The sequence below is a fragment of the Rhineura floridana genome, chromosome 5, assembly GCF_030035675.1.
Source record: "Rhineura floridana isolate rRhiFlo1 chromosome 5, rRhiFlo1.hap2, whole genome shotgun sequence".
Taxonomy (NCBI): Eukaryota; Metazoa; Chordata; class Lepidosauria; order Squamata; family Rhineuridae; genus Rhineura; species Rhineura floridana.
Window position 1 is genome coordinate 90,919,503 of NC_084484.1, and position 21,826 is coordinate 90,941,328.

General features: G+C 41.5%; 1 protein-coding gene across 2 annotated transcripts; it reads right to left on the bottom strand.

Annotated features, from left to right (window-relative positions):
* Positions 1 to 246: 246 nt before the first annotated feature.
* Positions 247 to 21,510, bottom strand: C5HXorf38 (chromosome 5 CXorf38 homolog). Of its 2 annotated transcripts, XM_061627451.1 has the most exons (7): positions 21,254 to 21,509; positions 15,850 to 15,984; positions 14,356 to 14,478; positions 12,139 to 12,288; positions 6,659 to 6,850; positions 2,079 to 2,244; positions 247 to 420 (listed from the first exon to the last, which is right to left on the bottom strand). In XM_061627451.1, the coding sequence occupies exons 1-7, from the start codon at positions 21,455 to 21,457 to the stop codon at positions 386 to 388; spliced, it is 1,005 nt and encodes a 334-aa protein (XP_061483435.1). In that variant the 5' UTR covers positions 21,458 to 21,509; the 3' UTR covers positions 247 to 385. The 2 variants fall into 2 exon arrangements, with proteins under 2 accessions (XP_061483435.1, XP_061483436.1); XM_061627452.1 differs by lacking the exon at positions 6,659 to 6,850 and having other exon boundaries at positions 21,254 to 21,510.
* Positions 21,511 to 21,826: the final 316 nt, after the last annotated feature.

The following is a 21,826-nucleotide window of genomic DNA, read 5'->3' on the forward strand; positions in this document are numbered from 1 at the left end:
ATGTAGAACACAAAATAGGGATTACAAAACAGATAGTTCCATTTGGTTAGAGGAAATAGTACACAAGATTTGTTGCAACTGCAGTTTCCAGTATTGTTCCTGCTGCATATTGCCGATATATATGTATGGTCAAAGTGTGTGCATAGAAGTGAAGTAAAGCCAACTGCCCTGTATAGAAAGCATAATGCTAAGCCACTAAAAGCAAAGCAAAATACAGTACAAAGGGATCTGGACATTTTTAGAAAATGATTATTCTTCATTCAGGTTTATTCTCCAAAGTTCCAATATAACTTACCAAAAAAACATGTTTTAATAAGGATTTCTGTGGAAATATGCAAGTCTCCATTTGATAATGCTTGGCATTTTCATAGTTGTGACACGTTCTTCATATCATATGCTTCATTTTTTCTGAAGGACCATCTAAAATTTAAACAAAAACTCTTACTTTGCTCTGACTTTTTTGTCATTTCAGTATTGCATATCGAATACAACTCAGAGAAAAGAAACACTCTAAATTCTGCAATCATATAGTAGAGGCCCAATGAGTTATACAGCTCGATGGAACAAAATGCTTTGAAGTCACTTGGAACAAAGCTCCAGATTGATCACATCATCTTGCACTATGAGGCACACAGCATGCAGGACTTCCATAAAAATGATACTGTATTTATTATACTTGTGAAGCCTTTGACACTGATTGGCTGAGCTGGTACAGCAGCAGTGTTCAGTTGCTTGGGAAACTATAAAGAGTTTGCAATACAGCTTCTTTGAGAGAGGGACAAATCAATTTGGTGGGTTTAAAACCACAAGAGCAGGCTAGGGAATCTAAGCAAAAGGGAACTCTGTGACAGAGACTGCAAGAAAGGTGATGAGTGAATTAAGATGACTCTTAAGAATGATGTTTGAGGAAAACTGCAATAGTGAAGGAAGTAAGGAAAAGCTAATTGGAAGGACCTGTAAATAAATTTCACAGTGCTTCTAATCAGAGCTTGGAAAAGTTACTTTTTTGAACTATAACTCCCATCAGCCCAATCCAGTGGCCATGCTGGCTGGGGCTGATGGGAGTTGTAGTTCAAAAAAGTAACTTCCAAGCTCTGATTCTAATGCATGGGGAACCTCTGTCCCATGGACCAAACTTGGCCTCCCTATTTGGCCTATGAGGCCATTTTGGGGAAGCCACACTCACCCCTACATTTGACATCATACACTTGCCCTAAACCTCAAATTTTCTGAGGTTTAAGGAGCAGCATGGGGCTGTTAGGAAAAGAGCTTTCAAACAGCCACACACTCTTCCTTAAACCTCCAATGAAAGGCTGTATGCTATAGCAGGGGTGGCCATTCTGTGGCTCTCCAGATGCTGCTGAACTACAGCTCCCATCAGTCTCAGCCAACACAGCTCATGGTCAGGAATGATGGGAGCTGTAGTCCAGCAGCATCTGGAGAGCCACAGAGTGGCCACCCCTGGGAGGTGGGAGTCAGAAATGCTAGAGAGGCTGGTCAAAAGGAGGTGTATAAAGGAAGTAGGATATACTAGGTAGTGGCCTGAAAAGCAGACTCCTGAGAAAACAGTGGATAAAGATAATTTGGAGTTGAAGAAAGGAGGTACCAACAATAGAGTTAGGGTGGCACACTAGTGGCAGAAAGAAAGGGAACATGCAAGGCAGGTTGAAGGGCTGTGGATTATAGACCCCAAGGTATACATAATTGCTAGGTCTAGGGTTCTACATTTAAGAGTTTCATAGAAGAGGGATTTCCGTCAGTTGTGGCTTCTGCTATCATTCTAGCACTATGGCCTAGCATTCCTACAGACGCAACAGCCAAAAATCAGGGACCAGGGAAGACCTGTACATTTATTTTAACTAACAAGCCAATTCTTTGGTTTCTAATCTTAAGAATAACATCTGCCCTTCTTGACTAAATGTTTGTCTCTTGGCAATCCAAATAAAAAGCCACCTCAAGCTGTATAATCTGATTTAATTAAGCTTTCTGTAAGATGGCACTTGTGTCAGCAATGTATGCAGCTTGTTAGAAAGACAAAAATACAAATAACATTTTTAAATGTATACACTTGTCTTTACCTTTCTCCTGCTCATAATTCACTTCCTGGGTCTCTTTCACGTAATTGTTTTTGGCATACATTTTTTGTTCTAGGTCTTTTAGGTTTTGCATTTCTGTTTGCAATCTCCTTTGAAGATCATGGCTGCCATTTAAGAAATCCCTTACATTTTGTATTCTGTTTAAATCCTAAGAAGAAAAGAAAATATTGTTAAGTTTCAAAGAGTGAAATGAAAACATTTTGTACTGGGATGCATTTTATTTTCTCTTTCTCCAACGATCTTATAGAAACAGTAACACCTCACAAGAAGCATCTCAGGCAAGTCTGGGCAGCATCAAATAAGTCTCTCTCAGCCTGAGAGTTTCACAGTGGAACGTGGATCTGAACTTCAACTTCTCACCTTCAACCCAGCTCACACTAATCACTACATGCACACTGTTCATCCAGTCTGCCTTTTCTCTCCTCTCCCCCACTTCTTGGAAGATTAGCATTTCCTTATTTTTGTAACATAATTTTTTACTGAATACTTGAACATTTCCAAGAATATAAGATGGGGGGAAAAAGAAGAAATAGGATCAGCAATAAAAGCATACAAGAAACATAGCATGCAAAACAAGGGCGAGCTGGCATATAGAATGAATAGTTACAATTAAAAGCACAGTCTGCAATTCCTTATTTTAAAGGTTTTTCATAAACTAGTAGTGTTAGTATTTTTTATTTTTTAAAAAGAGCCTTTTTATTATTTATCTTCCATGTATCTGCAGAAATTGCCATTTCATCTAGAGCCTGAAGTGTATAATCTTTAAAGCTAATAGAATGCTAATCTAGAAAAAGCCATGAGTTATCTTACAGTAAATCAAATAATGAAGTGAGTAATGCTAGGCATATCAATGAAGCACAAGAAAATCTATATGCAGATCCAGCATTAGACAAAAATTAATTGTGCCATAATTGTGGTCAGCAAGCCATTTGCTGACTGTACTACAGGGGCAAGTGAAGGGTAGCACAAGAAGGCCATTCTGTCCACAGGCTATAAGCCTACATTCCATCCTACATTCTTCAATAGCAACCAATGCAAAGAAGAGAAAAGGGTACCCTATAATGCCTCTCTCAATACTGGCTGGAGTTCATTAGTTCAAACACTGAGTGGTCTCCAATTCTTGCTATTTGTTAAAAAAAAATCAATGTATACATGAGTCACTGTACTTTCTTACTTTAAAAACATTTTATTACTATGCAAATAGACTTTAGCAGTTCACAAACTAAAGGGGTGTGTGTTGAATGTACTTATGTTCATCTAATTCCTTACAAATGCTGCATTTATTAATTATATTTTATTAATTTTGAAGTGGGCTTCAAAAGCTTTTCAGCAGCTGCCCCACAAGCATGTCACAGGTTTAAGTATATGCTGTTGCCTGGTCTTTTTCCCCATCAGGTTATCTGGCAAGCCCCTCTGTTGTTACCTCAGGGCAAGGTAGTTCTTAAGCAGCCATCTGATAGTTGTGGAAGTAGTATGAGGCCACTTCAGCTAGTATGCGGAGCAGGCTGTTCTCAAGGGTAAGATCGTGCTTCCTAAATTATTTCAGTGGCATGTAGACAGAGTTCCTCAATGTCAAATCTGTGACCACCGCAAGATTCAAAGCTTTTGTAGAATCGGAATCACGGCCTCAAAATCTAGTCAATGGGCACGAACTATTACCACAGTTTACTTTTTGTTGCTTACAATCCTCTAAGTAAAACAAATAGACATACCAAACTTTCACTTTCAAGTACCTACATTCTTGAACAAACTGGCAATATTTGGATTGGAAACTGATGAGCAATTCCTTTTCCATAGAAATATTAAGGGTGGGGGATTGTTTTAAACAGATACACATTTCTCCAGCACTGGTTACCTACAATTAGGCAAACATAAGGAACTGTAAAATAGAAGTTCCATCTCTGTCCCCAATGTCACATATGTCTAAGGTAGTAACACATCTGCTAATTGAAGGAGAGAAGCTACGCAGAAAGGAGACTTCACTGTTCTACATTTCAACACTGCATGTTCATTTCTTTAGTACACATATACAGTGCCTTGCAAAAGTAATCAAACCCGACTTCTCATATTGCTTAATTACAAATGGTACATTGTCATTTAATTCTGTATGATATTTTATTTTGAAACACTGAAACTCAAAATCAATTATTGTAAGGCAACATTGGTTTTATGTTGGGAAATGTTAGTAAGAAACATAAAAAACTGAAACATGTTGCTTGCATAAGTATTCAATCCCCACACATTAACATTTTGTAGAGCCACCTATTGCTGCAATAACAGCTTTACGTCTTTTGGGGTATGTATGTACCAGCTTTGCACACAGTGTCAGAGGGATTTTGGCTCATTCTTTTTGGCAGATTCACTCTAGATCATTCAGGTTGGTTGGACATCGCTTGTGGACCGCAATTTTCAAAAAGCACCACAGATTCTCAGTGGGATTGAGATCAGAACTTTGACTGGACCACTGTAGGACATTCACCTTTTTGTTTTCGAGCCAATGTTGCTTTGGCCTTGTGCTTGGGATCATTGTCCTGCTGAAATGTGAAATGTGAGATTTTTGAGTGGACTGAGGTTCTCTTGCAGTATTTCCCAGTATTTTGGTCCATCCATTCTTCAGTTTTAACAAGATGCCCAGTCCCTGCTGATGAGAAGCATCCCCACAGCATAATGCTGCCACCACACTTCACTGTAGGGATGGTGTGCCTTGAGGCATGGGCAGTGTTAGGTTTGTGCCACACATAGCACTTTGAGTTTTGGCCAAAAAGCTCTATCTTGGTCTCATCTGACCACAAAAGCTTTTCTCACATCGCAGCTGGGGCACTCACACTTTCTAGGAAACTCCAGATGTTCTTTCAGATGGCACTTTTTGAGTAACAGCTTCTTTCTTGCCACCCTCCCATATAGGCCAGTGTTATGCAGAGCTCTTGATATGGTTGACTGGTGCACCAGTACTCCACTCCCAGCTACTGAACTGAGTTTTGAGGGACGCCTTTTTCTTGGCGGTGCCTGGGTGGTGTAATGAAGCTTCCACTTCCTAATTATTGATCCAGCTGTGCTCACTGGGATATCCAAACACTTGGATATTAGTTTGTACTCTTTTCCTAATCTATGCATTTGCATTACATTATTTCTCAGTTCTGCAGAATGCTCTTTGGTCTTCATTTTCCTTCAGATCCACAGCCTGACCAACAATCCTTCAATAATGGGAGTTTTATCCTGACAATGTGACAGCAACTTCAATGGTTCACAGGTGGAGGCCAATGGTAAGGTAACTGTGTCCTCGATAGGGCAATTTATTTCATCTGTGTAAACTGGGAGCTTCCACAGCTCGGGTTAAATACTTATGCAAGCAACATTTTCAGTTTTTTATGTTTCTTACAAACATTTCCCAACATAAAACCAATATCACCTTAAAATAATTGATTTTGAGTTTCAGTGTTTCAAAATAAAATATACAGAACAAAATTACAATGTATCATTTGTAATTCAGTAATATGAGGCTACCAGTCAGGGCTCTGATTACTTTTGCAAGGCATTGTATCTCGCTGTCAGCTCTTCACTGAGACAGCAGTGTCAGTGGGGGTGCAGGCAGGGCTGGAGATTCCTTGGTAATTGCCAGGCCGTAAGTCCTCAGCCGGCAGCTTGGCTATAAATCTGCCAGGCTAGCAAGAAGGAAGCAAGATAAGGGCAGAGGCCGTTTGAAGCTTACGCGCCACGCCAGAAATCCAGAAGAGACGTCAGTGAAGGTCCGGGTCTAGTTTGCCGAGAGATCAGTCCAAGTCAAGGTTCAGGGGATAGGAAGACACACAGTGGTCACACCTGACATTGTAGTCAGCAACAAGCTGAAGCCAAGGTTTGACTTTTAAGGAGCAGGTTTGTCAGCAGGTGTGAGCCCTCAGCGTTTTGGCCTTAAGTGGACAGGCCTGCCCCTCTTCTGCCTGACCTTCTGCTGTCTACATTCTGCAGGTGAGGGGGGAGTATCCTGTTCACTGTCTGCATCTGGCTGAAGAGCTTCAGCTGTGTCTGGGGTGCTCTGCAGCTGAGGGGGAGAAGGAGCTGGGTTCTCAGGAGTTTCCTCCATTTCTCCTTCTGGGTCTGCTGCTTCTGGGTCTGCTGCTGTTACTCCCGAGTCATCCTCGTCTGATGAGTCCTCTGACGGGGCCATGACACTCGCCTTTCTTCCATCATAGAACTCAAGACAGCTTACATGGGATCATAAGTGGCCTCCATCCAGACCTCTTTAGTTTCATCAACACGGCTATATCATGTGTTTTCAGGTGTAGACTTTAAGCACCCCGCCAAATGCATCCCCAGCAGGCAGCTGTATTTTGTACCCCAATATAAAGAACTGCCTAGCTGTAAAATTCAACAGAGATATTGGGAGTTCAGTTTCACCGAACATGCTTTTCTCAGGCAGACAATTTGTCCATTTGAACAGGATTCTTCCAGTGCATTTTGATGTAACCTCTAAATGGACTCCGCTTACTACATAGATGGACCTATTAGCTTTAAACTCTTAAGTATGAGTACAAGTCTGCTTTTATGTTTTCAAATTAAGTTACCTCTTCTGACATCATCCCTTGCTCTTCCAGGACAAGAATGATTTCATGAAGTCTCTCTTTTATTAGTTCTGCTTCTATTTCACTGATCTGACTTTGATTCATTTCACCGATCTGACTTTGATTCATTTCACCTTCCAATCCATCATGCTGATCTTCCCCTGGTACATGAACAGCCCAATCAGATGACAGAAGCTATTGGGTTTTAGTAAAAAACAAAATAAATGACATAAAAAGGTATTGGGTTAGAGATGAAATAATGACTTTAAGGAATTTAATGACCCAAAGACACAGGGAGCTGTTTGAAAAATACAGATCTGCAGATATAACTGTTTACACAGTTCTTCGGATCCAGCCAGTGTTGTTTGTGACAGAGATGAGCAACAATGCTATTCAACGATGCTAAGGTTTGCCAAGTAGTTTGTGAAACCTACAGTAGGGCCCCGCTTCTCGGCGTTTCGCTGATAAGGCGCTTTTCTTCAGAGTTGGGGGAAGGGGGGCTGCGGGCGAGCGTCCAGACGCAGCTCCCTCCCTGCGATCCACGACAGGCTCCCTCACCCATTTAAGGTAGTTTGGGGTAGTTGCTTACTTGGTTCCCCCCCCACCTCCCCATTTCTATCTACCTAGCCCTGTTCTGTTTTGGGGGGGGACAGCGGAGGCTGCTAGAGCGGAAGTTCACTCTAGTGCGGCCCGCTTGATGCTGCGTCTGCCTGCAGCTCGCAGCAGCGGCTTCTATCCCTCTCAGGTGAATCAGCAGCGCCTGCTACAGCAGCCTGCCTGGAGCTTCCAGCGGCTGCTTAAAGGATCACTCCGGAGCTCGCACCTGCAGCTCCGGTCAACTGTGGGGGGGAGGCATTCAGGGCCGGTGTTGGCGTGTTTGGCGCCCCCCTGCAAATTATAAATCGGCGCCCTTACCTTTTATAATTGAACTGCTAATCAAAGTACAGCTAAAGAAGAACAAAGCAATCATAATGCCAAAATACAATTTAAATAATATCACAGAAGAATAGAAAGATCAAATAAGGAACAGATTTGTGGCTTTAAACCTAGTTGATAGAGAACAAGAAGAAAAGCTATGGATTGAAGTCAGAGAGATTATCAGGGAAGAATGCAAAAAGACAATACTTCTAGTTAAAAAGAGAGAAAGACCTCAAGGGATGACTGACAAAACTCTTAAAATGGTTAAAGATAAAAGGAAAGCAAAAGGAGACAGAAACACGATCAGAACCTCAACTGCAGTAATACAGCGACTAGTACATAGGGACAAAGAGAACTATTACAATAGTTATTGTAAAGAAATAGAAGAGGACAACAAAAAAGGTAGAACAAGACCCCTATTCTAAAAGATTAGAGAAATTAAAGGGAAGTTTAAACCAAGAGTACCCACACATAGCCGTGAAGCTTACTGGGTGACCTTGGGCCAGTCACTGCCTCTCAGCCTCATGAAAACACTATTCATAGGGTCGCCATAAGTCAGAATTGACTTGAAGGCAGTACGTTTACATTTAGGGTTGTTGAATAATCAACAGGGGAACACGCTGACTGACTGAGACAAAATAAAAGATGGAAGCAATACACTGAAGAACTCTATAAAAGAGATGCAAGGATGACAGATTCATTCACGGAGGAACCATATGAAGAAGAACCAGAAATTTTAGAGTGTGAGGTGAAAGCTGCTCTTAAAATACTTGGAAGAAACAAATCACCAGGAACAGATGGCATACCAATAGAGTTGCTACAAGCTACTGAGAGTGAATCTGTCCAAATTTTGACAAAAATCTGTCAAGAAATATGGAAAACTAAACAATGGCCCACAGACTGGAAGCGTTCAATATACATCCCAATTCCAAAGAAAGGGATCCCAGAGAATGCAGTAATTATCAAACTATTGCCTTAATATCCCATGCAAGTAAAATAATGCTCAAGATTCTACAACAAAGGCTCTTAGCATACATGGAGCGAGAAATGCCAGACGTCCAAGCTGGATTTAGAAAGGGAAGAGGCACCAGAGATCATAGAGCAAACATACGTTGAATAATGAAACAGACCAAGGAATTTCAGAAGGAAATCACCCTGTGCTTTATAGATTACAGCAAAGCCTTAGATTGTGTAGATCATGAAAAACGATGGGATGCTTTAAAAGAAATGAGGGTGCCACAGCATCTGATTGTTCTGATGCGCAACCTATCCTCTGGACAAGAGGCTACTGTAAGGACAGAATATGGAGAAACGATTGGTTCCCCATCGGAAAGGGTGTGAGACAGGGGTATATTTTATCACCCTATTTGTTTAATCTATACGCATAATATATAATACGGAAAGTGGGATTGGACCAAGATGAAGGAGGTGTGAAAATTGAAGGGAGAAATATCAATAATTTAAGATATGCATACGATACCATACTCTTAGCAGAAACCAGTAATGATTTGAAACAAATGCTGATGAAAGTTAAAGAGGAAAGCACAAAAGCAGGACTACAGCTGAACGTCAAGAAGTAATGACAACAGAAGATTCATGTAACTTTAAAGTTGACAATGAGGACACTGAATTTGTCAGGGATTATCAATACCTTGGCACAGTCATTAACCAAAATGGAGACAATAGTCAAGAAATCAGAAGAAGGCTAGGACTGGGGAGGGCAGCTATGAGAGAACTAGAAAAGGTCCTGAAATGCAAAGATGTATCACTGAACACTAAAGTCAGGATAATTCAGACCATGGTACTCCCAATCTCTATGCATGGATGTGAAAGTTGGACAGTGAAAAAGGCAGATAAGAGAAAAATTAACTCATTTGAAATGTGGTGTTAGAGGAGAGCTTTGCACATACCATGAACTATGAAAAACTAAGGACTGAAAAAAAGACAAATAATTGGGTGTTAGAACAAATTAAACCAGAACTATCACTAGAAGCTAAAATGATGAAACTGAGGTTATCATACTTTGGACACATTTGAAATGTGGTGCTGGAGGAGAGCTTTGCGCATACCATGGACTGCGAAAAAGACCAATAATTGGGTGTTAGAACAAATTAAACCAGAACTGTCACTAGAAGCTAAAATGATGAAACTGAGGTTATCATACTTTGGACACATAATGAGAAGTCATGATTCACTAGAAAAGACAATCATGTTGGGAAAAACAGAAGGGAGTAGAAAAAGAGGAAGGACAGACAAGATATGGATTCATTCCATAAAGGAAGCCACAGACCTGAACTTACAAGATCTGAACAGGGTGGTTCATGACAGATCCTCTTGGATGTAACTGATTCATAGGGTTGCCATAAGTCGTAATCAACTTGAAGGCACATAACAACAACAAAGCCCATTTGGGGGCCTGAAGAACAGTCTCTATAAGAACTTTATAAACTTTCAAAAGACTGGAGTCCCAAAATTTGCTTCTCACCCTCTCCCAACTTCTCTTTCCCCATGTTCCTTTCCTGTTTATTTATTTATTTATTATTTTATTTCTACCCCGCCCTTGCTTCCAGCAGGAGCCCATGGTGGCAAACAGAAACACTAAAAACACTTTAAAACATCATAAAAACGTGTTGTGTGTCTTGTAAACTTGGAGTGTCTTGTCTTTTTAGTCTTAGAATCATAGAACAATAAAGTTGGAAGGGGCCTATAAAGCCATCAAGTCCACCCCCCCATCAATGCAGGAAAGATTTTTTCGTCTGTCTTTTTTATTGTTTCTGGGAACTTGAAGGGTGAGGTAAACCTGCTTTAGACCAAAAACTAGACAAAATAAGCTGAGATGTATTTGCAATTCTGTGACTGGATGAGGCCCTCTCAGCTTGCCTGCACCGATGCAACAATGAGCAGGTATTATGGGATGGGGGCACCACAACACCCATCCTGCACGACCCTCCTCAAGCCCTTTCCTGCCTCCATCGCTTTTCCCCTCGGGGAAGACCCTGTCGACGGGCCTCCTGCTCGACTTTTGCTTCAGGTCCGAGCATGCTGAGGCAGCGTTTTCTTCTGCCACTCCCGCTTCTTCCCGCCCTCCATTTCTTGTCCCCTCATTCCCCTGAGGAGGAAGTGGCCGTGGGCAAATGGCGTTGGCGAGCGCCGGCCAGCCTTCGCCTGGCTATACGGGCTGACTCTGCGTCCTCTCCCAATGGTGCCTCATCGCCTCACAGAGGGTGGCAAGAGCCCGCCAGTCCTCTCAGGCCGGGCTGCCGCTGCTGCTGCCGCCGCTGCCATGGATGCTTGCAGAGGGAAAACAGAGAAAGTACAAAATGGAACTGAGGAGTGTTTTCTGGCTTCTCCCTTCCCATTTGGAGCAGAAAGGCAAGGAATTGAGGGTCTGAGCAGCGTATTGGTGGGGCTTAGGGGTGCCAAAGGCGCCCCTCAAACATGGCGCCCTCCTGCCATGCTTACCTTGCTTATCGTGTTACACCGGACCTGGAGGCATTGATCAGCGGCTTCTTTCCCTTCCCCTGGTTGAGGGTTGGATCGGCGGAGCCTGCTGCAGTGGCTGCCCACAGGATCATACTAGAGCTTGTGGCTGCCGCTCTAGTCAACTGTGTGTTTGTGGGAAGGCTGGCAACACCTCCAGTGCCTGCAAGACCATTTTGTTGCTGCCTTTTTGGCTCCCCACCATGCTATGTTCCACTGTTCGGTGCTTTTTGGTGGGGGTCTTGTCCCTAAACTGCCATATGAGTGGGGCCCTACTGTACTTATATTTTGTGGATTTTGCCTCTAGTGCAAAAGAACACATTTAAATTATTCCCAGTGCAATCCTATGCATGTCTGCTGAGAAGTAAGTCCTGTGGAGGTCAATGGAACTTATTCCTAGGTAGGGGTTGTATAAGTTTTAGCTACTCTTTTTTAAATGGTGAACATCAGTTTGGTTATTCCTTTGCAGCAATGTCCCTGCCACGTAGTAAACATTTTTTAAGTTATCCAATTTTTACTTTAATTCTTTTCTAATATAATGAGCTGTTTTGAAACTATGGGGAGTCTCAAAAGCAGCTTTTGTGATATATCATAGGAATCTGCTGTACAAAGAAAAATGTTTTGTTTTTTAATCCCACTGGTGTGCCTAAAATAGATTCTGTTTCCTGGCTTTTGTATTCTCCCACATGAGGTACATATGTAACCAGTTTTTCTTTTCTCTCTTTTTTTTTGTTTGTTAACATGCCACATAGCATAATGACTGTCATCTCCCTACTATGCTATCTGCCCTGCGACAGGTTTACCCTACCATCTATAACATGCAGATAAAATGTTGCACTATTGTTAATACTAATAACTTTTGCAACCGTAATTGTAATAGTTAAACTAAATTGTATCAATGTACCCAAAAAACTTTGAATGAACAAATTCTGAATCAGCCCCAGATACCACTGATGGTTTTGATTAAGAGCATAAACCATCTGGCCACAGACTGTGCCATTTCTATATTCAATACTGTGACTAGCTAAAACAACAATAGTGAATAATAGCAGCCAAGCACAAGTGGAAAGAACTGCAAGCATTACCTTTTCTATCCTTGTACTAGCCATCTGAGCCTCTGGAACATGTTGGAATTCAGTTAGCAAGTTCTGAACATGATTTCCAAATACTTTCAGCCAGGAAGAAGAGACTTTCATATCTGAAGAATGCATTAGTTCATTGTGACATTTAATCACCTAGTAATATAAACATGAAGCAAAACAGGTAGACTGTAAAACCACTGAGAGGCAATGGCAAGCAAGGACCAATCCTCAACTTATAGCCCTGCATTAGGGGCCACTAACTGAGTAACAAGTTTCACACCAGAAACTACACCACTGTTACTAGCATGGAAATGTTCCATGCGGTAAATGCCTTGCCAATGTTAGATTCCCTGACTTAAGGCCTCTCTGATCATCAGTTCCTTGATAATCAGCCTTAAGCCTTAAATACTTGACTATATTGCATTTTACACTGGTAGGCATACATAATCTATAGCGAAAGGAAGAGTGAAATCACTTCTGCCATTTTGATAAGTATGAACAATTCATTACTTTAGAAAGATTGTCATATTTAACAGTGCCCATGAAAATCAGTTTCTTTTATTAGTGAACTTCTGTGTGATTGCCAACAGATATGGAGGCAAAACAGAGCCATGAAGAAACAACAGGGAGACATCAGCATGATTGCATGGACTCTGAGGTTTACAGAAGAAGAAAACAACTAAAAGGCATCCACGAAAAACAGTGCAATGAAGACTGAGCACATACAGTAACCATGGAATGTTGGGTATCACTTAAAGAAAAATGAAAGAGAAGAAGACAGGATGGAATGGAGGAGAGCTTGACTGGCTGGCTGGCTAGAGCTCTGAACATGAGTACTCTTATTAGGAAGAATAAATACTTCAACACTTTGTTGCAGGCCCATGTGTTCTGTTGACTTGGTGTGGCAACTTCATTTGGAATTGCAGAATGAAGAAAGGTAGGAGCAGATGATCATTTTTAATCAGAATAATTGAAAACAGCAAAAGGTGATGTATTTATTATTTATTTATTATTGGATTTATATCTCACCCTTCCTCCCAGCAGGAGCCCAGGGCGGCAAACAAAAGCACTAAAAACACTTTAAAACATAATAAAAACAGACATTAAAATACATTAAAGCAAAACAACTTTAAAACATTTTTTAAAAGCTTTGAAGACTTTAAAAAAAAAGGTTAAAAAACATTGTTTTTTTAAAAAAAGGTTTAAAAGCATATTAAAAAGCAATTCCGACACAGAAGGAGACTGGGATAAAGTCTCAACTTAAAAGGCTTGTTGTATGTAATGTATGTAATGCAAAAGTTTCTAGACTGCATTTAAAAAAGCAAACATGTAAATACAGTGCCACATCAGAAACACAACAGCTTAGGGCCTAAACTAACAAAAGGAATTTTTGAAAATATCAGCTAGATCAAGACACATTAGTAATATGTATTAAAGAATGTTGATAAAATCTGATTGAAAGTAACATCATGGCTTTAAGATAAAGGTCCCTTTCTAAGTCCTTACTACCATGATATCACACAAGCACTATATGTCCTACCTCTCAAAGCTGTGATGTCATTTAAAATATTCCTGACAAATTTCTCATGCTACCCAAAATTGGTTTTAGCTTTTTTTAAATTAAAACTTCACACCTGTTTTCTCCCAAGTGAAAACGATGGGGGTCATGAGATGTTAGCTGGTACTGACGTTCCCACAAAACAGTTCTTGGCACTCACTTAAGCCTTGATTGCAACTCAGTAGGTTGTACAGATACATCTGCTTGGATTCTCTTGAAAGAGAAGCGAAGATTTCCATGCAGATAAGGCAAAGAATTGGGTCTGCGAATAATTTATGGCCACCTCCAACCCCTCTGATTCCATCTCATCTCCTGAATCTTGAAAAAGCCCCACATTGAGGGAGAGACATCACCCCTTCCCTCTCCTGAGTTCTTCATGAACAGCAAAGAGCTTGGATTAAAGGAGGTACTCTTTGTCTCCCTTTCTATTGGACTTTTGTAGAGTGGGACATGGCTCACCCTTCTGGAAGCCCTGTAGTAGAGCCTCCCTTCCCTGAGTCTGGTGCAGGTCACGCACAGAGAACTCAGGGGAGGGGAATTGTACTGGGCTTGTGGACAGGGGCAGGGTGCTTGCCCAAATGGGAGGGCAGTCACTGGTGTTAGCCTGATGAGTATGTTTGTGGAACCCTATTAAAAAAGATGTCAATCAGTTATTGGATTACCTCTCTGACTTTCTTCTGATCGATGTTGCTGAAGTGATCACAGAAGGTGAAAAGGTTTAAGAGTGCTGATGCATCACACTTATCAGGACCACAAATATCTGCTTTCCCACGAGGCATGTAAGCCTATACAACGAAAGAGAATACTTGCAGTTAATGTGTTCTTTTCCAGTTCAGAAGCTAGTAATACTCTATTTCTAACTGTTATAACAGAACTAAAGTTTACTAAATTGTAGCTTTGTCATGCACTCTGCAAATGGCTAGAGCAAGGCTAAAATAGTGGTTTAGTTAGCAGTTGTAGTTGTCCTTTTTCTCTTTACAATCCCATTTTGATACTCTTTCTGGTTTTCTGAATAGTCATTCTATAACTTCCCACACCATATAGGAAAGGACATTTAGGACTTTCTTGATGAGCTACCATATGTCACCCTTAGGCCATCACTGTCTCTTGAATCCAAAATATGTTCCATTTTCCATAATGACGCATGAAGCTGGCAGATGATACTTTTATACTACACGTATTGCCTTTCAAAGCTCATCAGCATGCTTTTTATCACATGTTGATTGTACTTATGTCTAGTTCACAGCATGTATATCTGTTGGCAGTTATACAAGTAGGCAGTTTCTCAGAGTACATACATAATACACTGTGAGAACCCATAGTGAAATAAACAAATATATAATAATCACACATCAGTTTTCATGGGCTTTTTCCCCCCTTAGGAGTCAGGGAGGAAATGGAGGCACCCTTTTCTCTAACATGGTTCTAGCACCTGTAATAGATGCATCTGGTAGATGTTAAACATGATTTTTTTTGCACCACCATTTCATTATGTCATGTGCTGAATATCTGCCTGTTATGCAGATGTCAAAAGCCACAGAATCTCCGTCGAGAGAGAGAGAGAGAGAGAGAGAGAGAGAGAGAGAGAGAGAGAGAGAGAGAGATGCAACTCTATTAGTATGCTGTTATATGATAAATGTTGCTATGAGTTATACAGTTCCAATTGTTCCTGTTAACTGACTAGAACCTTACAAATGGTGCGTTGGTGAATTCTCTGAATTTTCAAATCCAGAAATAAAGAAGGAATTGAAATCTGAGTAAACTAATACAAACAAGACAAAAGCTGGCAGTAGAAAGAAAAGGGGATAGCAACTGGTAGTCTAGAATTCAGAACAGCATGAGCTCCCTGTGCCTTCTGCAGATCTTTCAGAACTATCCGTATGTGGCAGGGCTAAGGTCCATTTATAGTAGGCATGGGGCACTTGTGGTCTTCCAGACATTGCTGAACTACAGCTCCCATAATCCTTGACTATTAGCAATGCTGGCTGGGCACATAGGAACTTGTAGTCCAACAACATGTGGAGGGCCACAGGTTCCCCATTTCTAATTTCTGTCCTCCCCTGATGTATGCTGTGCAACCCCAGCTGAATTGTTACATACCCAGAAGTGAAAATGAGTAGAAATCAATTTTATGCAAAAGAACTATCAAGCATTACCTTTGCAAGTTCCCATGAGTTAGAAGGCCAGAGCCAAGGCCTGCAGTTTCCCCAGTTAACTTCGCCATTCCTATGTGTGTGATGATTCAAAATCTCTTTTTTCCATTCTTTACATAAGGAGCAGACAGGCTGAAACTGCAAAGGAAAAGAAACACCAACACAAGTGCTGCAGTTTAAATCAGCAGTTTCAAATCTTTTACCCAAGGAAGTGGGGCTCAAAGTTTAATTTAGATTTTCTCTCAATCCCAAGGCATTAGGTTAGATTACAGAATTGTACAATATGAAAAACAAACAATTTCCAGTCCCCAAAGTCAACAAACTACAGTTTGGCAAAGAACAAGAGATAAAGGAGGGGGAGTAAAAAAATATAAACTAAATCTCTCAACACCATCTCAAAGCCTCATCAAGGAACAAGGGATAGTACTGTTTACTGGTGGCTGAAAAGAGGCTGAGATGCTGAGGCCAGATGGTCTTGCAGTTTTAGGGCTCAGCTATACTTCCATTTAATCTGTAATGTAAGCCCTTGCCTTGCATCTCCATTAATTTGCCCTTGTCCATATGACGGTCCCTGCCAACCACTGCCCTGCCTGATTTTCTCCTAACTAAATCCAGAGTTCCTCTACACAGCAATACTCCAAATAGTTCTGGATAGGGAAACTCTGGATTTAGTTAGGAGAAAACTGGGGATGATAGCAGTTTACGGAGAACATCATATGGATGAGGATGAATTAATGGACACACAAGGGGCTTCTATTACAGATTAAATGGAAGTATGGATGAGCCCTTAATGTCTCTCTAGCAGGGATTCCAGTTCCTAAGTGTATCTGATAGATTCCTTCACGTGCATGGCAAGAAAAGTTGGAAATACTTTGAAATTAATGGGAAAAATGCAAATAAAGCAGAAAGAGTTAAATATTTCCTCCAATTGCAGTGTTTTGAAATAATTATACTCGTTATCCCTACAAAATGCAGAAGAAGTAGACCAAGATATACACACACACACCGGGCAGAATTCACAACACTCTTTGCAAGCAGGTCTCGTGTGTTTTTAAATACCTTGTGACAAGCTGAAATTTAATATATGGAAGATACACTGAGGAGAAAGGCTTCACTGGTTTAATTTCTTAAAAGAAACTGGAGCATAACTTACAGACTCTTTTCTATTGAAAGCATAATGTCCTCTACCCCCAAAAAGGAGAGTGTCAGATAGATCACTACCTCTCTAGGTAATTGGTTCCATTGTCATATGGCTCTAACAGTTTGGAAGTTTTTCCCGATGTCCAGTCAAAATCCGACTTCCTGCAACTTGAGCTCATTATTCCGTGTCCTGCGCTCTGGGACGATTGAGAAGATATACCGGCCCTCCTGTATGTGACAACCTTTCATGTACTTGAAGAGTGCTATCATATCTCCCCTCAGTCTTCTCTTCTCAAGGCTAAACATGCCCAGTTCTTTCAGTCTTTCCTCATAGGGCTTTGTTTCCAGTCCCCTGATCATCCTCGTTGCCCTCCTCTGAACTTGTTCCAGTTTGTCTGCATCCTTCTTGAAATAAACAACTTAGTTCAATTATAAAGTTGTGGTAGTGCAGAGAGGCCAAAATTCATCAGGTAAGCCTTCCACTAACTTACAAGATCTGAACAGGGTAGTTTATAACAGATGCTATTGGAGCTCACTGATTCATAGTGTTGCCATATGTCGTAATCGACTTGAAGGCATACAACAACAAAAGCCTTCCCCAGCATGGAGATTATGAGATGGTAAAAGTTGTGCAAGTTGAGTTTCTGCCTGTCAGGTTAGTCTAGCAGCAAAACAAAAAGCCACAGACTTCCATCTGTCTAAAATATTTGATGTTTTCTTTATAATTCAAGATGAATCATATGATTAGCATCATTGAGTAATTTTAAGCAAATTGACATTATGATGCATTGTATAAGATTAAATAGTCCGTTTTCAGAACTTCACAGTTATTTAGCTAACTGTGAAGTATTGTCTGTCCAATCTTTTTTTGATAAATTTTGTGCTATAACATTATGTGAAACAATAATTTGAGCGATGACACCTTGGCACCCTTGAGAAATAGGAAATAGTCAAGATGGCTGCCAAATTAGCTTGGCAGCTGAGCAAAAGAATCAGGAAACGTTGCCCACCAAATATATTTTGACAGCTCAGCTATTTGTCTGTATCTTTTAATGGAGGCCCCACCTCCAAAAACCCCACTCAGCCTCAAAGAGATAGGAAAACAAGCATTCCACACACTTCACAGTTCTGTTTCTTAATAGAAAACTCCATTCACAGGGCAAGAACAGTATGAGTATATAGGAATAACTATAAAAATTTAAATAAAACGGGCAGGGTTAGACACTCGCTTTTGTTGCAGTACTTTGAAACAATCATTTTCTTGTGACAAGCATAATCGTATCTAGGGATATTTCAAAGCAGCAATTCACACTGGCTTCAACTACATCTCTGTAAGGCGTCAGTTGGACTTCATTCTTGGCAGAGCACCATTCTTTTGACTTCTTTGCAATTTTCTTTGTAGCCTTCATAATGGCAGGTCACACTATCTTAATCTGGTGCTAGGTGAAACGTACTAACAGCCGTTTTTCAAAACACGAGATTAACTGTTTCCACAGAAGGTGAAGTAAGACGTCCCGATTCTATTAATTCTGTACAAGTACTCTGTGAGAAAGCAGGGTCTCTTCATTATGATGTTTCTAAAATCCTGGCCTGTTTCCATTAGTGAAATTGTTTCTCCTGAAGCTGAAGCCTTGACTGAGCACAGAACTTTGTTCTGCAATCAGTGCAATATGTTGTATCAGATGCCGCACACTGACTGCTCCAATCATTCTCATTTGCCCAAATGCATCATCACTGTGAGCCTTCCAAGCCTCTTAAATTGTTCCAAGGATTTCATGTTGGGTCTCTGATTAGCAGTACTAAATACAATTTAATATTCCACCATCAGCTATGATGGTTTGGATGAGGACACAGAGTGCACATTTTGCCACAAAAATAAAGGCTCCAAAAGCTAAAACCTGGACGTCTACTTTGATGTGGACACTTGCCTTGCAATATCATAGAATGAGTAAGCTCCTAACTCTTTAATTCAGAATGGGCTCTGCTACAGTGATTAAAAAAATATTGAAAATGCATTGTGTTATTTCCAGTTCCATTCTAAAGCTTGGGTGCCATATCCTACTAATAACAAACACATTTTTAAACCCAAAATAATAAAATCAGCTGGGTAGAAGAGATGAATTTGGAAACACAAAAACAACAGGTGGGGAAAGGGTTAGGCACCCCTCTACCGTCTTTCTCTCTGCTCCAAAACAAATGTGAAAGTGACACTGTAAAACAGCTGTGCATTTTTAAATCAATGATACTTAGTGCATCATGGTGACCATTTAAAAAAAACTGTCAGCATAATTTATGTTCATGACCAGCATACCTAATGTAAGCATTTTTTCACAAGCAGACTTGAAATTCTGTAAGGTGACTCAGACTAAAGCTTCCAGCAGCCAGTGTCCAGCACCTCATTTCCTGTGCCACCATCGTTCCAGGTCCACTGGATCCCAAGCAGGCTAAGCCTTAGGGCAGGAATGGGGAACCTGTGGTCTTCCAGTTCTTGTTGGACTACAACTCCCAGCATCCCTGACTGCTGGACATGCTGGCTGAGACAATGATGAAGGGTCAATAGTGTGAGACTATCTCTTTTGCTTGGTAAAAACCAAGCTTCTGTTTTTTGAGAACAACCATTCTGGAAAGAAAGGGGAGGGGAATGCTGCTTTTAAGTAATGCCTACCTGCAATGCATGGGTGTATCATCTAAAAACATCCTCCAGCGCTCCTTGCCACCACCGCCTGGTGCGGGGCCTCCTGCTCAACAACAACCGCTGCCGCATCTGCCTCCTCCAGGCAAGGCCCAGGCCCCCAAGCCCAAGCTGCTGCAGCCCCCGCCCGATATGAACCACCACCACCAGCAGCCCAGCGAGCTGCAGCTGAACGAGCCTGAGGACATGGAGATGGAAGTAACCCTATCTGGACACTGGGGGAAGACACTGCTACCAAGGAATCTTCTTTGAAGGATATGGGCTGTTATACAATGATGGGACTAGATTGATATGAGATGTCAGCCTGTTTTGTGATATTTTGTGGTGTTATTTATTGATACTGTTGTAGTTTTTATTATTATTATGTTCTGAATTGTTTTTATTATATTGTTTTGTTCTTGCTATGGAAGCTGCTTTGAGGTCACCTGGTGATGAAAAGCAGCATACAAATATACTAAATAATAATGTATAAAGTATCAAAATATATTGGATGAATGGCATTTCTTGTGATTATTTTATTTACTTCACTTAAAAACTAATTTGGCAGCCATCTTGAATACTTCAAATTTCTCGAGGGTGCTAGGTGGCATCACTTGAACTATCGTTTCATTATATATTAAAACAGCAGAAAATTAACCTGTAATTTATAATTACGAAGTTCTGCAACCAGCCTGAAACAAGGTCAGAAACAAGAAGTCTGGATTTGCTGCACTGTCCCTGAGCTTATATATATGCAGTAGAACCCAAGTAAAATGACAATACAACAAAAGTGTAAGAATATGTGCAGTCTTTCTCCCAGCATGTTCCTCATTCCTACACAAGGGGGCACTGTTTGTAAGAAGCAGTTTCCGCAGGAAAAGCTCTCGTGCTGATAGACAGAGCTTGAATTCTTTGTTCTACCTCAAACTGGATGTGATTGGCATAATGTATGCGTTAATTAAGAAACACTCTTTGGCGACTACAAATTTAAGCAGAAGGACGCAGAATGGGGGGGGTGACTGAGAAAAAAGGGGGTTGTGCAACTCTTTCAGGTTTTTCCCCCGCTCAAAGTCGTTTCCCTCATCCGTCCTCTTGGAAGAAAAGTGATTTTCACCCAAAGTAGTATTTAAAAAAGGTAAAGGTGTCCCTGCACTTGTAGTGCGAGTCGTTTCCAACTCTTAGGGCGCCGTCTTGCGACGTTTACTAGGCAGACTGTATATATGGGGTGGGATTGCCAGTTCCTTCCCCGGCCTTTCTTTACCCCCCAGCATATGCCAGGTACTCATTTTACCGACCATGGATGGATAGAAGGCTGAGCGGACCAGAGATTCGAATTCCTCCTTCCGTTGGAATCGAACTCCAGCCATGAGCAGGGAGGAAATTCAAGGGAAAGATTGTGTCGCGTATACTTTGGGAATAGTCAAGTGACCAACGCATGCCACTTTACTTCCCAAAAGCGTTTCTAACGGGACAGCGGCGGCAAGACAAACCCAGCACCAGACAGCAACTCAAGCACGCGCGCCTGCACAGACCGTGAAAAGGAACCTGTTGAGTTTGCGCTTCTCTGCGATCCCGGAAGGGAGGGCGGCGCCTCACCTGTTTGCCTCGAGGGGTGCAGCGTCCGTTACACCGACTGCCCGGCGGGCTGAGGCGAGCGAGGAGCTGGCGGTGAAAGTCTTGGATTTGCTCTCCGGCAAAGCGTTGCAGGGCGCCCCGCAAGAGCAGCAAGCTGTGCCCGGCCTTCACCCAGTTCTTGTACTCGGCGCAGTTGAGCCGAGAGGCCAATTCTGCCAGCGCCATGGCAAGCCCGCCCCTGCTTTTTGCGTCAGGCTCCAGTGGGCTGGACTAGAGGCGGCGGACCTTTCCTTTATCGCTGTTCCAGGGGAGCGCAAGCAAGCCTGTTGCTGAAAGCCGCGCAAAAACGGCCAGCTCGCTTATTTTCCCCTCGAGTAGTTTTATTACATAGTTTTCCTTATAGTGTACCTGTTTTGGCATCTCGGTTTCTCGAACGTTTGTCAGCGTTGCCTTCCGTGGAACAACCTCTCCTTCGCCTAACAAAAAGGCTCGAAAATCAGAAGACGGATGAGAGAGAGCACAACGGTTTTTAGGATTCTTGTTTCCGTAGTATTTTTAGGACGCGAGCTGCCCAGAAACAGCCTCGGTTGGCCT

Excerpts from the sequence above, each read along its gene's own strand:
- C5HXorf38 (XM_061627451.1), bottom strand. The coding sequence starts at position 21,457 with ATGGCGCTGGCAGAATTGGCCTCTCGGCTCAACTGCGCCGAGTACAAG. Across the intron at positions 14,479-15,849 it reads ACTCATGGGAACTTGCAAAG|GCTTACATGCCTCGTGGGAA; the intron begins GTAATGCTTGAT and ends TTCGTTGTATAG. Across the intron at positions 12,289-14,355 it reads ATCAGAAGAAAGTCAGAGAG|GTGATTAAATGTCACAATGA; the intron begins GTAATCCAATAA and ends TTATATTACTAG.